This window comes from Lepidochelys kempii, chromosome 1 (assembly GCF_965140285.1).
Source record: "Lepidochelys kempii isolate rLepKem1 chromosome 1, rLepKem1.hap1, whole genome shotgun sequence".
Classification (NCBI taxonomy): domain Eukaryota; kingdom Metazoa; phylum Chordata; order Testudines; family Cheloniidae; genus Lepidochelys; species Lepidochelys kempii.
Genome location: NC_136380.1, coordinates 150874196 through 150891780, shown reverse-complemented (window position 1 = coordinate 150891780; position 17585 = coordinate 150874196). Strand labels below are relative to the sequence as shown.

The window sequence follows — 17585 nt, the reverse complement described above, 5'->3', positions numbered from 1 at the left end:
GAAGCCATAAGGATGAAAATAAATAGGATTAAATTTTAAAGGTGTTTGTTTCTGCTCCTGCACCACGAGAGGAATTAATTTCATTGTTTAACTCTTAATTATTAATTTTAACAGTTGTCATATACTTTAAAGCTCTTCTTTGATTTTCAAAGCACCAAAGTGGAACAGTTTATGCAAAGATACACGGAGACCTTAAGAAAGACCTTTGAAAAAAAAATAGGCCCCAAGAATTCTGTAATAACTGCCATACCAAATCCTATCCTATTATGCATTCTGGTGTTTTTCGGCTTGGCCAGTAAACGATATATTTCCCTCCGCCTGAGATCCACCAAGCATGACTTCCCTTCATCCTGTCAATCATATCTGTGCTGGAGCCAACAGATTAAGCCTCTCTGATAGCCCATAATGAAGAGACTGACAGATACATCTAGTCTGCTAGATGGATTTAAAAAAAGCCATTTTCAAGGATATGAAAAGATAGGCCCTCAGAATGTGGAGGGTATTTAGAGCTGAAACAAAGCTCTGGGGAAGGATCTTGCTGCCCCCTGCTGTATGTATTAATACAGTTGGCCTGCTACAATTTAGCAGGAATAGGGACACGCTTTTATGCATGCATGTAATATAACTGTTTTCTTTCTCATTTGCTTTTACTGAGAAAATGCAAAATAGGTTCAGAAATTTTGAGTAGAAATGGATCTTTTTGATCTGTGTGTGAATAAACTGACACATGCCCACTAAATGAATGCACTAGTCTCTTTTTTAGTTTTTTTTAAACTCACCTTCAACCATAACATTATAAAACACTCCAGGCAGTTAATTTCTAGGGAAATGGGATTATTGTACTTCTCTGGTGGTTTCTCATTTGGCCTTTGACTCCAAGTCTCATAATACTGTGCAGTAATTGCCCAGAAATATACTGCCTATCATGACTTATTGCTTAATTAATATGTTATTAAATTTGTAGCTTTTTCTTTTTTTGTAAAAGCCTTGCTTTCTCTTTTCATGGAGACAGGGGGAGAAAGAATCCCAATGTGTACCACTGGGATTAAAGTAAATTTGCTTGTTTATTACAACAATTCTGCTCTTAACACTTACCTACATCAGTATGACTATATTAAAGCTCTACCTTGTGGAAGATAATTTACCTGTTTCCTTTACCCTAGGTTATTAGTATTTAAGAGCCATGGCCCAAAATGTGTTGGAGGGAGGGATATAGTGAGGCTGAGAAGAGCTGCCCTGTGCAACAATGTTGCCTGGCAAATCGGTGGGAAATAGTTTTGGGATTTAATGCTGACGTTGTCATTTGTTCTGAAGGGTCACAGCTCTTCTTTCAACTATCTTTGGAGTTGGACAGGGGCCAGGGAGCACCTGCGAGACCTGTGATGCTATTGAGGACATCTAGGCTGGAGCACAGAGGTGTTTTCCCTCCATGCAGATGTCTCTAGATTCAGATTGTCTTTGTGGATTTCAGAATATTTTAGAGGTTGGAGGGTCCCAGCTCCAGGAACCTGCATGATTATGGTTAAGAATTTATTCCTTCTCCCTTCAGATGGAGATATCTACTCCAGGCAGAACAAAAGAAGTGCCTAGAGCCACAGACTGTGTGTGCTGGGGGCAGATGAGAATGTGTAAGGATGGGAATCAGCCCACCCCATGTCACATGGTGGCCTCCAGAGACTTTAGATTCTGGACAATTGTTGAGGGCTTTTGTGATTGACTACCACTTTGGTTTATTTTTTTTCTCCCAGCAAAAGGCCTTAGCTAGTAAGTATGTGTGTGTAGTAGGATACTTGGGGAGTAGGAAGGCAGAAGCACAACAGATAGTGAAGCAACCCTGGCTAATTATTGAGAATGGGCCAACACAGGGCAGAAGGTAAGCTAGAACAGCAGATCGGGATAGCTTACATGTTAATACACATCTGAAATTAACAATGGGTAAGTAGAGGAGCAACTGAGGACAAGGTATATTTAAAAAAAATAAGAACAAAAACAAGCCCCTCTTCTGCAAAACACTGTGAAGCAAACAGGATGCTAGTCAATCATTCCCTGATCACTTTGCTTGTTTGTATATCCCGCTACCCTTGGTATGTCTTGGCCTTTTAGTTTGTATAGTCTCGAAGGCAGAGGCTGTCTCTTCCTGTGTGCCACACCTGTAATAATAGAGCTCTCATCCAGATAGTGGCTTTTGAGCACTGGGCAATATAAGAAACGACTAATAAAGTGAGCAGGCAAATGCTGCCCCCTGTTTTCAGGATGTGTCAGAAGCGCTACAAACTGAAACTTGAAGCGTGTCCTCAAAGGGATTTCCATAGTAGGGCATGAGTTCGTTGTGAGTATGTAAGCACAATCTAGTTTTAGAATAATGTATATTTCATTTGTATTTTGAGTTACACTCTCTGGTAGGAGCTCCCCTCTTGGGTAACTACTTGTCATAGAATCATAGAATCTCAGGGTTGGAAGGGACCCCAGGAGGTCATCTAGTCCAAGCCCCTGCTCAAAGCAGGACCAATCCCCAACTAAATCATATTTGTTCCAAACTCTTACCACCCAGGACTGATTGAAGTGCCGTGCAGTTGATTAGCAGAGCCGCTAGCATCCAGCTGGCAGCATGTATTCAGGTGCCCCTCCTCCCGCTGCTTCATGTTGCTCCTGCCCTCGGCCTTGGAGCCCCGGCTGCTCCTGAGACGCTCCTGCTGGCTGTGCAGAGCGGGTGGGGAGGGGAAGGGGGAAGGGGATACTGATGTCAGGGTGTCCCCCTGCCCCTGTACTCCAGCAGGGGAGAGGGGACAGCCTGGAGGGTCTGAGGTCTGAATGCTGTTCCAGGTGGTGAGTGAGTGCCTTTACCTTAAAGAGAGAGCGCACGGTCTCTCAGAGTCTTCCCCAGCACATACAATCTCTGTCTGTCTCTGTCTCTCTCTCTCTCCTTTCTCATTCACACTCATGCACGCATGCAGTTTGTGTGTCTCTACACACACCCCTCCCAACACATACTTGTGTTATTGTTGTTTACTTCTTGGTACTTCCTGCAATGCACATATATTCTCTGTAATTTTAGTCTTTCAAAGTGTGTTATTTTAGTTTTTTGACTGGTCTATGCATTTCATAATTTTTATTTCTCTTACACATAAATTGAATTATTTGAATAGTGACTTCTAAAATGCCTAACCTTTCCTGGCTGGAGTGATTATCTCTATGGTAACTTTTAAAATATATATATTATATCTAGGTTTTTTCGTTTCTAGTCGTGGCGTACAGTACCTCGGTGCACATAATAAAATTTATTCCACACATGGATGGAAAAAATTAGAGGTAACATTGGTCAGGGCTCCTACTTATCTTTGTGTTCTGACCAATTCTTGTATACAGTTTCTGTGACATTACGGAGGATACAATCTGGACCGTTGGACAGCTGTGTCCCCTCAATTCTCCAATCTGGGGTACCTTTTCCATTGCTTTGCCGGGAGAGTAACCACTGCTGGTCTGCTCACACACAGTTCTAGCATGTAAATTACTCCAAGTTATACTGTATGAGTGCTATAGCCAGCCACTCATCAATGACACTGCAGGGAAACACCAGAAAACTCCTAGTCCCAGACTTTCCCCCAGAAATGTGCATCTTGGACAATACAAGCTCATATAAAGTCAGTAATTTCATGAAAAGAAAATGATATGCATGAATCCTGTTATCCCAAATGAAGTTTCCCAAACACTTCAGTCCAACCACACTGGTTTAGATAAAACAGATTTATTAACTGTTTTACAGAAAGATAGATTTACAGAAAGATAGATTTTAAGTGATTACAGGTAATGAGGCATAAAAGTCAGAATTGGTTACAAAGAAATAAAAAGTAAAACACAACTAATACCTAACTTAACAAGCTAAATGACTTCAAAGCCAAGGTCTCTCTCATCACAAGTTCCTCCTGTCTTAGTGGCTGAATCTTTCAGTCAGGATACCTCCCCAGTCCAATGCTGCTCCTTTGTTCTTCAGGTGTTGGGGATGCCATTGGTAGAGAGAAAGGAAGAGATGATTTGGGGCATTTGCTCTCTCATCTTGTAGTTATTTCTCTTGTGCAAGAATCCTCTCCAGCTGAGGTTCAGGAGACAGAAACTCTGTGTGGACAGGAACCTCAAGTTGCTTCTTTGTCAAAATGCAGATTCTTTGCCCACAGCTTCTCTCATGCTAAAGAGTGGCCACTTATATCAGGTGATGGTCCATTTGATCTCGTGGACACCTGGCTGAGGCGTTGGCTAGCCTTTTGTTTCTGGGGAAGTGGTTTGTGACTGCCCTTCAGAACATGCTGGAACATGTAATATCTCACAGTGGAATCTTATAACTTTACATACTATGTGGCCACACATATTTTACCAAGACAATAATGATCAGCAAGTCATGAGTTTTCAAATGATCCCTCACAATTCATACTTTGTACAAGTTTTATCATGATCCTCTAAAAGGCATGGACGTAGGGGTACACACTGTCACAGTTTCATACCTAGAGACTGCCTCCCAGCCCAAAAATCAGATTCTTCTCCTGCACCCAGCATAATCTCTTCTTCCAGTTGGAGGAGATTGGGCAGCAAGAAGTAGGGTAAGCCTTCTGCTTCCAGACAATGGTTGGCTAGAGAGCTGGCAGGAAATCCCACCCCGTTGATAAGTTTTAGGACTGAGTCAGGGATTTTCTTTAAAGGCCATCACCAACACCTTGAATAGTACCCGAAAGCCCTGTTCAGACTGTTTGGGACCAGTTCTAGCTGAGAGACCCTTCTCTCTCTCCTTATACAATTCCAAGGCAGCGGAGATCAGTTAGGAAATGCTTGCTTTCAGACACTGCATTTCAACACTTCATGACAGTGTGCTGGGCACACGCTCCCTCTCCAAGGGCCCATGTCTTTGAAATTCACTTCCCTTCTTGGCTCATTAGAATCCAAATCTAGTGATTATAAGGGCATGATGCACAGGATTTGGTTGACTTTGTTCTTAGTTGTTTCACATCGTATATCTTGCATGTCTGCTAATCTTTGAAATTACAGCACCTACCAGTTATTACTCAGTATGTGTGTGGGGGTGGGGGGTGAGAAGTATATTTATATAGCAGTACCTCCATTTTCATAAACATTTTCCAAATAGAAGGCTGTATTGACTGTTGTTCAGCGAAATCTTCTTATCTTAACATTTTTGAACAAGATGAAAAAAGCTAGTGGATTACTTTTTTCCTATTTTCAGAAGTGTTGTTCTTCTGCATATACAGTGTTATAAAAAATTCTGGTTCAAATGCAACTTCCTGGAGAGAAGTCTTGGAAGTGCAGTAGAATACTTCATAAAAACAAGCCCTGCAGGGTGGCCTGGACTTGAATATTTCAGTTTGTAACCAGGACTAGCACATTTTGAGTAGCAAGAATTTATTTTAAGCTGTTTTTTTTTTCTTGGGCTACTGAACGAATCAGCGAAGCCAGGTCAGGATGCCAGGAAGTCAGACCAGGGGAACAAGAGCAGAAGCAGGATAGATCTCAGTTGTTCACACAGCTGCCTGTTGCTGGCTTATGTGATGTCAGCGGACCAATTGGCTACTCTGGGATTCTGCCAATGGGATGTCTGTCTCTAACTGGGGCTGGGCTTTGTGGGTTGTGGATCAGACATTGTCAGAAGGCACCAGGTGGAGGGCTAAAGTGTGGCTGCTCTTGTAATCCCTGTGGACCTGTGTTTGAGGCCTGTGAGTCATGACAGAAACTTTCCTAAATGTACTGATTGTAAGCTTAGTGAAACAGCCCAAACTCATAGATCAAGACAGTTCTTAAATCAAAGAGAGCAGCAACAACCACCTGGAAACACAGCTAGTGACAACCAAAGTCAGAGGGAGATGCTGGATGCTCAGCACTTCTCCAAATTAGGTCACTTGTTTCTCGGTCTGAATATGGATTTACAAACCTACCTCTAAGCTGCTATTTTTACAGTTGTAGCCATGGAGCCAGATGTTTAACTCCTGAAGAACTAATCAAGGCAACTTAATGAAGTCGGTGAATTAAACAAGTGAGAGATTAGAATAGCAAACTTGAGAAGAGTGAGAAATAGTTTTCTTTTAAAAGCTAAGAGCATGACTGTGATAATTCTGCTCATGCTGTGGAGTACCATACTTCACTCATGCTCTCATTGCCTTCAGTGTAGAGTAGGTGGTAATAACTCGGTGTGAGTAGCAGTATCACAATCAAGTCCTAAATGTTGAGAGACCAGTTGGTTCAAGGAATAGTGTGGTTCTTTTATTTTCTTCTGTGCTTTCAATTAAGGACTGGATCCAGCAATTGGATCTATATGCATGGACTGTTCTGTTTGTACAATGTTCCAGTGGTTTGGGAGCAACAGAAATAGGGTGATTACCTGTCTTGAATTGGGCGGGACAGTCCTGAAATGTAGAGTTCAAGACCCAGTCCTAGGCTGAATGACTCTGGGACAGCATTTGTCCCCAATTCCCTGCGGTGCTGCTCTGTGCTCAGGGGCAGTGTCAGCCTCCTCCTAATGTAGGAGAACAGAGGTGGGCCTTAGCTCCTCCTTGCCAGGCCAAAAGCCAGAGCCAGGCAGTCGTAAGAGCTGCGCAGGGAGCCCGGGCCACTGTGGGTAGCCCTGGACCCTCCACCTGCCCTGTTAGGCATACCCTGGGCAGCGCCCGGGGGTGGGGGAGGACATGGGCTGGGGGTTACTGTTGGGCCTCCCAGCCCCCCTCCCTTCCGGCTTCTGGCATAGCCAGGGGCAGGGCCTCGGGGAAGAAGAGGAGCAGGGGGCAGGGTCAGAGAGGGGGTGGGGCTTCTGCATGTGTTCCACTTTCGTCTTTTGAAAAAGTGATCACCCTAAACAGAAGATTTTTACTGTTGATAGCTGGTGGCCCCAGAACAATCCCTTAGTGGATGGGCATCCATGTCACAGAAATCTGTATCTACGGTGGCCAAAGAGAGAGAGAGAGAGGCCAAAGACTGATTGGCCAAGAAAACCCCTCTTACTTTTTGGTCTCTGTCGGATATGAGATGCATTGGCAAGACAGGAGCAGTAGCACAGAAGCCAGCAAACAGAGCTGAAAACGGGAGTTTGAGTGGGAGTTGTAAGGGGAGTTTGGGGGAGGGACTGCGTGGTTGTGTGTGTGTGGGGGGGAACGGGTGGTTCCTTGACAGGAGCTTAAGAGGGAAGCCTATCACAGCTACAGAAGCAGCAGTGGTAGTGACTCAAGGAATGGAAGAGATAATGAAGATGACCATGGAAGCTGTGGCATGCATGTTATCCTGGAGCGGTACCTGGACAGTGCTTTGTTTGTATGATGAGCTGCCTGATAGAGCTGATGGTAGCGAAGTGCTGAGGTTTGGATTTTCAGGTAGAAAATATGATTGAGTTTTGAAGGGGATTTAAGCTGATGATAGCTGGAAGACGAGAGTAGGCTGAAGGGAAAACTCAGGACTGGCAGATGCAAGCTGGGCTGGAGAACTGAGAGTAGATTGCTGGATAAGGAAAGTGGCCAGTGGAAGCATGTGATTACAAGAACTAGCCAGAGGAAAAGACTGGCTACTGAAGGAGAAATAGAGCTCAGGAACAGGTTTGCTGAATTGGAAAATGAAGGGGCACAGCAGGCAGTAACAGACTGTGGGAGGGCAAGGAAGAAAAGAGCAGCTAGTTCTACAAGAAGAGAGGAAAAGTCGATAGAGATAGCCAGAGTTCGGAGCCCCAGGAGGCTAGAGGATGACTTGCAGAAGACTGCAAGAGAGAACAAAAGATACGAAGACTTGCAGCCAGAAGGAATGGAAGGAGGAAGGCCAGAGAATTGCAACCATCAGGAAGAGGCAGGTCTATGTGATTGGGGACATCCTACTAAGAAGGACAGAGGGACCTGTTACCGGAGCTGATCTGGAAAACAGAAAGGTGTGCTGTTTGCTGGGAGTTAAGATATGGGAGCAGGAAATAATCTACCGATTGTCCTTCATGTGAGAACAAATGACACAACTGGATTCTCGCTGGAATGCATCAAGGGAGAGTATGCCAGGATGGGGAAGATCCATTAAAAATAGAGACTCAGGTGATATTCAGTGGGATTCTTCCTGTCCCTAGAGGAAGAGAATGAAGGAGAGAAAAGATTATGATAATCAACAGATGGCTCATGCAGTGGTGCTATAAGGAGGGCTTTGGGATGTTTGATCACTGAGAGGCATTCATGGACAGAGGACAGTTCTTCTGGGATGGACTCCACCTGAGTAGGGAGGGAAATAGATTTCTGGGATGGAGGTTGGCACAACTGGTTAAAAGCTTTAAACTAGGAATTCATGGGAGATGGCTGGGAGATGTTAATGCAGTCTCCACACGTGATTCTAACATTGAGTGGGAGGACAATCAAGTAAGAGAGGAGAAAGCAGTGGAGAAAGGAACAATAGGGTAGGAGAATGGACGTCAAGAGAAAAGAAAGTGCCAGTACCAATGACACTAACAATCAGGTAGGTGATACTGGCAGTAGAATGACCATACCTAATCAGGGAAACAATCTGGGTGAAGCCCAGCAGAAACAACTAAGATATCTGTAGGCCAATGCAAGGAGCCTCGGTAACAAAACTGAGGAAGTAGAACTTCTGGCACAGAAGAGAAACCAAATATAGGGATAACAGAAACATGGTAGAACACTAGTCATGACTGGAATACAGGTACTGAAGGATATGTGCTGTTCAGAAAAGACAGAAATAAAGGTAAAAGTGGTGCAGTAGCATTGTATATTAATGACAAGGTAGACTCTAAAGAAATTAAGTGATAGAATGGATAAAACAGTCTTTCTGGGTCAGAATCACTTTGTGGGAAGAAAGGCAACAGAGGCTCCACTGGGTTAGTACTTGGGGTCTGTACTGGGATCCGTTTTGGATATGAATAGAGACCTCTTTAATATTTTAATGAAATAAATACTACTGGGAATTGTAAGATTATGGGAGGTTTTAATTTTCCAAATCTAGATTGGAGGACAAGTGCTACTAATAATGTTAGGGCCCAGAAATTCCTGAAATGTGATGACTGACAGATTTCATCACCAAATAGTCCCCGAACCAACAAAAGGTGATGCTATTTTAAATTTGGTATTGGTGAGTAGTAAGGACCTCATAGAAGAACTGATTGTAGAGGATAGCCTTGGTTTGAGTGATCATGAGCTAATTCAGTTTAAACTAAATGGAAGGATAAACAAAAATAGATCTGCAACAAAGGTCCTTGATTTCAAAAGAGCTAACTTAAAAAAATTAAGGGAATTAGTTAGGGAAGTGGACTGGACCAAAGAAGTCAAGGATCTGAATGTGGAGGAGGCTTGGAATTACTTTAAGTCAAAGTTGTAGAAACTATCTGAAAACTGCATCCCAAGCAGGGGGGAAAAGTTCACAGCGAAGGGTTGCAGACCAAACTGGATGAGCAAGCATCTCAAACAGGTGATTGAGAAAGCAGAAAGCTTACAAGGAATGGAAGGTGGGAAGGATCAGCAAGGAAAGCTCCCTCTTGGAGATCAGAAGATGTAGGGAAAAAGTGAGAACTGCCAAAAACCAAGCAGACTTGGACCTAGCTAAGAAAATGAAAACCATAGTAAAAGATTCTGTAGCCATATAAATAAAAAGAAAACAAGGAAAGAAGTGGGATCACTAAGCACTGAGGATGAGGTGGAAATTAAAGATAATCTAGGCATGGCCCAGCACCTCAACTAATACTTTACCCTACTTTTTAATATGGGTAATGAGGAGTTTAGTGGTAGTGACAGGGTGGCTAATAGAAATGAAGATATGGAGGTAGAAATTTCCACATACGAGGTGGAAGTCAAACTCACACAGCTTCATGGAATCAAAGTGGAGGCCCCAGATAATTTCCATCCAAGATTATTAAAGGAACTGGCACATGAAATTGCAAGCCCAATAGCAAGGATTTTTAATGAATCTGTAAATGGAGAATTGCTAATATAGTTCTTATTTTTAAGAAAGGGGGAAAAAAAGTGATCCAGGAAACTACAGGCCTGTTAGTTTGACCTCAGTTGTATGCAAGGTTTTGGAACAAATTTTGAAAGACAAAGTAGTTAAGAACACAGAGGTGAACAGTAACTGGGATAAAATACAGCATGGTTTTACAAATGGTAGATCATGCCAGGCCCACCTCATCTTTCTTTGAAAAGATAACTGATTTTTTTTAAGCAAAGGACATGCAGTAGGTCTAATCTACCTGGATTTCAGTAAGGCATTTGTTACAGTTCCTGTGGTAAATTATTAGTTAAATTGGAGAAGATGGGGATCAGTATGAAAATTGAAAGGTGGATAAGGAACTGGTTAAAGGGGAGACTATAACGCGTCAGACTGAAAGGTGAACTCTCAGGCTGAAGGGAGGTTACTAGTAGAGTTGCTCAGGGATTGCTCTTGGGACCAATCTTATTTAATATTTTCATTCATGACCTTGGCACAAGAAGTGGAGGAGTGCGCTAATAAAATTTGAGAATGACACAAAGTTGGGAGGTATAGCCAATACAGAGGAGGACCAGAATATCTATCAAGATGATCTGCATAACCTTATAAATTGGAGTAATAGAAATGGGATGAAATTTAATAGTGTAAATTGCAAGGTCACATATTTCAGGACTAAGAACAAAAATGTTTGCTATAATCTGGTGATTTGTCAGTTGGAAGCGACAAAGGAGGTGAAAGACCTGGGTGTAGTGGTTGACCACAAAATGACTATGAGTCACCAATGTGATGTGGCTGTGAAAAAAGCTAATGCAGTCCTAGGATGCATCAGGTGAGGTATTTTCAGTAGAGACAGGGAAGTGTTAGTACCGTTATAAAAGGCACTGGTGAGACCTCATCTGGAATAGTGTGTGCAGTTCTGATCTCCCATCTTTAAGAAAGATGAATTCAAACTGGAATAGGTGCAGAGACGGGTTACAAGGATGATCAGAGGAATGGAAAACCTACCTTATGAGAGAAGGCTTGAGGAACTTGCCTTGTTTAGCCTAACCTAACAAAGGCTGAGGGGAGATATGATTGCTCTCTGTAAATATCACAGAGGAAGAGGAGTTATTTAAGTTAAGCACCAATGTTGACAGAAAAACAAATGGATATAAACTGGCCATCAACAAGTTTTAGGCTTGAAATTAGGTGAAGGTTTCTAACCATCAGAGGAGTGAAGTTCTGGAACAGCCTTCCAAGGAGAGCAATGGGAGCAAAAAAAAAAAAACCTAACTGGCTTCAAGACTAAGCTTGATAAGTTTATGGAGGGGATGGTATGATGAGATTGCCTACCATGGCATGTCGCCCAACTGTTACTGCTAGTAACAAATATTTCCAGTGGTTGGAGATGGGACATTAGATGATGAGGGCTCTGCGTTACTACAAAGAATTCTTTCCCAGGTGTCCGGCTGGTGGGTCTTGCTGACATGCGCAGGGTCTAACTGATCACCGTATTTGGGGTTAGGAAGGAATTTTTCCCCAGATCTGATTGGCAGAGACCCTGGGGATTTTTTCACCACCTTCTTTCAGCATGGGGCATGCGTCATTTGCTAGTTTGAACTAGAGTAAATGATCGATTCTTTGTAACTTGACATCTTTAAAATCATGATTTAAGGACTTGAATAACTCAGCCAGAGGTTATAGGTTTATCACAGGAGTGGGTGGGATTTAAGGACTTGAATAACTCAGCCAGAAGTTATAGGTTTATTACAGGAGTGGGTTGGTGAGATTCTGTGGCCTGCAATGTGCAGGAGGTCAGACTAGATGATCATGATGGTCCCTTCTGGCCTTAAAGTCTATGAGACAGTGTTGGGTTGAGATTCATTGGCAGGACAATTTTGTGCTATTGTTGTTGCACTTCCTGTTCTGCCAGTAAATCGAGGGCTTTAGTCTCTAGTGCAGTCAAATTGGCATCTTTTGGTAGCACTAAAGCCATTTACTTAAAAGAGGAAAAGAGTGCACAGGGAGGATCTAAAAAGCAAAATGAAAATGATTTTTGTGCAATAAATGTTTAAACACCAGGATAATACAATTAAGATGTATTTCATTTTACTATAATTTTGCAATGTAACTTCAGACAGAATTCTGGAATTCAGAAAAGTCATTTTTTTAGTGTAATTTTAATCTGGCACTGGGCTCACAGAGGATTATCTCTAAATAGCGTTCTTATTTTTATTACATTTAATACATTTCTTTGTTTAAAAAAATGTGGTGTTATATCAGATAGCTCTGTGTTTTCAACGATATATGCCCCAATGCTGCAATTACTTAAGCATGTGCTTATCATTGTGGTTGTGAATAGTCCCACTGAAATCATGGGGCTGCTCCTGTGCGCAAAGTTAATCATCTACTTAAATGTTCATGAGATCAGGGGCACATTGTGTATTTAGGATGAGAAAAGGTTGGAAATCACATTGCTCTGGTGTCTTTTCTCCTCTTGTGCACTTGCAGTTCATAGAGTTTAAGGTCAGAAGGGACCATTAGATCATCTGGTCTCACCTCCTGCATAATACAGGCCATTACATTTCACCCATTTATCCTTGTATTGAACCCAATAGCTGGTTGTCTCAATTATGCTAATGGTAGTTATGTACCTGCATTAGGGAAGGATGGACCATTATAAAACTGAGCTCTCCAAACAGAAAATTAGGTTCTTCATCCATGCATGCACACACAATGCACTCTCACTGTAAGCATATTCCATTTGGTCAGGATACAACACAATAGTTAACCAGGTTTATTGAATTCCATTGCAAATGTGTTTGGAGCATATTCCTCTTGCTGTATGAAATCTTCTGACTCTCTCAGGGACAGTATCATAGAAAATAATGATTTTTAAGCATCTCGCTTCTTAGAATTTTCTCTGTTTCATCAGTTTTGAGCCAGAGCCAGACATATTTTTCCTCTCTGTATTTACTGTATGCAGCAAATATTTTTCCACATATTAGAGTTTTATGACTTCACAATAGGTGACAAAGCTTTATGAATTCCTTTGGTAATCCATATAATATATTATTAATCCTGATTATAGTAGATGATGTCTACATAATATATAATTCCATAAGAATTATATTGTAATTGGACATATTAATATCGCATACTGCTCGTCGTTTAGAATAAATTGGTTGAGTGTGAACTGTATTTCTTCAGGTTCCTTTATTCCTCCTCATCTTCGATGTGTTCTATTTATAGTATCCATTTGATTAGTCAGTTTAGTTTTATTACAGAGAAAATGCAAACTCCAGACTTAAAAAGGTAGAGAAAAGGAAATTGAGAAGAGATTGGTGTTACTTCAAATCTCCAGGGAACAAATAGAATCATATCATTATCCAATAGCAATAACATTTGTTCATCTCCTGGGGAATATATTGGAGTTGCTATACTCTCTATGGATTAAATAAAGTTTGTGTCAGTTTATTTTTATGTACAAGCAGAGCAAAATATACAAATAAAAATTGGACCAAAGGTATTTTTATAATTACTTTTTAAAAAATACAAAAAGGTAAATGACTTGCTTGTGTATATTACCAAGTACCCTACATTTAGCCAATTAAATTACGCAGTTATGCAACTTAACAACTTGTTAAAGCTGCAAGACTAAACAATACAAAATCAGATGGTATTACACAGAAATAACATGTTGGAGTGTGTCTGGGGGGGGGGGGGGGTAACAGTTTTTTTTTAAAAAGGAAGGAGGAGATTGGAGGACGGACAGAGGGAGGGGAAAAGTGGAGAGGTGAGGTGGAATGGAAGTCTAGCATTATTTGAGCTATCTCAACATTCTTTACCCAAATGTATCAAGAAGCAGGATCCAAATTTCTTCCAATTCATGTAATTGCTCTCTGTGTTGATAGGCTGCTATTTCTTTCGCTGCTAACTCAAATAGGTTCATGTAACCAAAGGCATTTTTAATGTGAGTGTTGGTAATGTAATGTTTGTGTTTTTATGTAAACGAGTAGAACCCTCTTCTGACTTTTGGTTAATTTCTCTTTCAGTTGTTCTTCAGGCGTGCAGCCTAGTCCTTTATCCAGTCAAGTTCATCGAGACAGTCAACTTGAAAATATACCATGAGTTCAACTGGGGCTATGGCCTGGCTTGGGGTGCAACTATATTTTCATTTGGGGGTGCCCTCCTTTATTGCCTGAACCCTAAGATCTATGAAGACTACTACTAGTGCCACTTTAGTTTGGGGGAAAAAAAATGGAATAACAGAAGGGTTACTCCATCTTTTCTAACTCGCTGTTTTTTAGAATACTTGTGGAGCATTAAGCAGTCGCTCTGTTGATTTAATAGCCTTTGCCTTTTGGCCGCAAACACTATAACTAGCTTTTACATCCATTTAAGAGAACTGCAAAAATTAAGATTACTGATCTTACACAGGCAAACGTTGCAAGCTGCTGATACGTTAATGTCATTTTTCTTGACAACAAGCGAAGGATCTACATGACAGCGATCATTGCGAGGGACGTTGCTGGAGTGAAAATGCAGTGCCTGCATCTGCCATCGCCTGCAGGGGAGCAGCTGGCATAAGCTCTATTTAGAAGTTTCCTTATATCGTGGAGGATTCAGATGTCATGATAAGCAGGTGGTGCCATCTTATATCGATAAGTGCTGTTGGGCCCTGGTCGCTTGCTAGAAAAAGCTGTTGAGAAATTAGTTGCAAATGACCATGTGTTGGGGGCAGTGAATGTAAATGATAAATGAATTTCGTAATGTCTGCATTGGACAGTTTGCTGAAAAAAAACCCGGGAGTTTATGCATTAGCAAGCCACATCTTCCCTGCCAACTATGGCAGATCCCTGAAGGGAAGTCAAAACCTGGAGACACGTGCTTCTAATTATGTGGCTGGAAGTTGTCTCAGCTCTGAGTATTGTGGGGTGGGACGAGGGGTAACGGGGGCCTCAAATTTCCCTGTGGCAAATAAAATGAGCTGCATTTGTCTTCATGCCCTTTTAATTTCCAAACTGTGCAGTAGAAATACATGAATAACAAGTCCAACTATTTTTATAGAAGGCATTTGTTAGTATAAATGAGTATATATATGTAAACATATATAAACATATGCAGAGGAAGAAACACATTACATCTCAAAATGGTAATATTTGCTGTGGTGCAGTGGTTAAAGCACTAACTTTGTATGCCTTCTTAAGAGTCTTGGATCGCTATCTCCATTTAGGGTCAGTAATGCAAAATAAACATCTTAAAATTGGTTGCTTTCTCTGTATGCCCTTATGCTCTGTTTTGATGGGAAATATCTAAAAGGTCATATACATTTGAGGTGGAATTAAATCTAATAGCTAGTAGCTTGATACTTATTACAAGTATTTATTTTTTTAAAAAAAAGCTGTTTAATGGAGAGAGACTACCACTTTCTAAAAATCCAGTTAGTTTCTGTCTCTAATTGAAAGAATGTAGCTGAGATCCAGTTACGTACAGTATAAAAATGTTATCAGTACAGTATGTACTCAAATATTTGTTTCAGAGTAGCAGCCGTGTTAGTCTGTATCTGCAAAAAGAACAGGAGTACTTGTGGCACCTTAGAGACTAACAAATTTATTGAGCATAAGCTTTTGTGAGCTACAGCCCACTTCATCGGATGCATTCAGTGGAAAATACAGTGGGGAGATTTATATACACAGAGAACATGAAACAATGTAACAACATGAAACAATGGGTGTTACCATATACACTGTAACGAGAGTGATCAGGTAAGGTGAGCTATTACCAGCAGGAGAGGAAAAAAAAACAAACAAACCTTTTGCAGTGATAATCAAGGTGGGCCATTTCCAGCAGTTGACAGGAACGTGTGAGGAACAGTAGGGGGGAAAATAATTATCACTACAAAAGGTGTGTTTTTTTTCTCTCCTGCTGGTAATAGCTCACCTTACCTGATCACTCTCGATACAGTGTATATGGTAACACCCATTGTTTCATGCTCTCTGTGTTTATAAAATCTCCCCACTGTATTTTCCACTGCATGCATCTGATGAAGTGAGCTGTAGATCCTGAAAGTTTATGCTCCAATAAATTTGTTAGTCTCTAAGGTGCCACAAGTACACCTTTTCAAATATTTGTTTTTCTCCGAGTGTAAAGGTTGATTGACATGCGTCTATTTACTACTTGCTGAATGTTTCCCACTTAAAACTTCCAGAGTCTATACAAATGAAATGAGACCCAAATTAAACTAGGGTGGAATTTTTAAATTGACTTACACAGCATAACTTTTATTTTTGTTTAATATTTGCTTATTTGGGTACTTTGAATTAATTGTGAACATATTTTTATACAACTCTAATATACAACTTTAGAAATAATTATTTTTGTTAATTGAGAAATTTAAAATATATCCTAGTTGGGCCTCTGTAAGAACAGGGACTTTGAAGCTGTAAAAATGCTTTCGTATTGTTGATGTATTGCTGGTTCTGCAAAAGGATTGCAGAATTACTTAACATTAGGACCACATCCTATGTATTAAATGTACTCGCCACAGTTTTCAGAGAGAGGCAATTCAGCAATAGGTATAGAAGAAGCGTAAACCTGCTTGTAGCCTGTTGTTAAAAGTATTTCTGTCAAACAAGACCCAGTTCTTAGCCAACATAGGCCTCTCTGGGAGAGAATGTGTAATATCACAGGAGAATAGTCCACATCAGCACTTTTCCCTGGATCAGTGATGATTAGCTAGACTAGGATGACAGAGCAAAATGATAGCTTCACTTAAATGTTTTTGTGCATCCTGCTGAAGAGTGAGGGCAAAAGGACATGAGGGAAAGGAGGAGAGCACCTTTCACTTTCTTGCAGGCAGCTGAGAATCTTTGGAACTCTGCATTTTTTCCTGCGTGACTTAAAGCCGAGGCCTGGCATGTGGTTAACTGCAAATCTTTCTGGACTGCAGCGTAACGCTGCTCTTATTTAGCTGCATTAGGAACATTGTGTGATGGAATGGGAATTAGGCTAATTTTAAGAAGCCTACTGTGAGTGGATCTCTGTTCCTTTTTAGGGGAGTGGTGGTTTGGTGCTGACCGTTACACAGCATTTTGCTTCGTACAAGGAGAGGAAGCCGTACAATGCTCGACCTATGTCATATCTACTAATCTTAATAAACTCTCTTTCTCTTTCTGTGTAGCTAGAGAGAAGATATTCAGTGGGCTATTGCATATACACATAAGTTGCACATATACTGGAGAAAACACAATTCATAACACAAAAGGCCTTTAGGCAAAAATTTTCAAACTTGAGTGCCTAAAGTTAGGATCCTGTATCCATATTTAGGCATCAAAAATTGGGGGGGGGCTTGATTTTCAGAGGTTCTGAATACCTACAACTTCCATTGAAGATAATGGGATCTACAAGTGATCAGCACATAATCACATAATCAGTTCCCTGCCATTGCAGCGGCCGTGGGCATTGGTGGCATCTTGGTCTCTTCTGTTCTCTGCATGTGGGACAAAGTTTAGTTTCCTGAGGACTGAAATGTTTTGTTCTAACTCAAAGGCATCTGAGTGAAATTTAATGGCCTGTGTTATATTGATCAGTCTAGCTGATCTAATGGTCCCTTCTGGCCTTAAACTCTATGAAACTAGTTGGATTTGTGTGTGGGGAAA

General features: G+C 41.2%; 1 protein-coding gene across 1 annotated transcript in view; it reads left to right on the top strand.

Annotated features, from left to right (window-relative positions):
- The window catches only part of TMEM47 (transmembrane protein 47), a 33721-nt gene extending 18036 nt beyond the window's left edge, over positions 1-15685 (top strand). The window contains exon 3 of the mRNA XM_073358061.2: positions 13980-15685. Coding sequence (XP_073214162.1) covers positions 13980-14158 — 179 coding nt within the window. The 3' untranslated portion in view covers positions 14159-15685. The remainder of the gene's footprint in view (positions 1-13979) is intronic.
- Positions 15686-17585: the final 1900 nt, after the last annotated feature.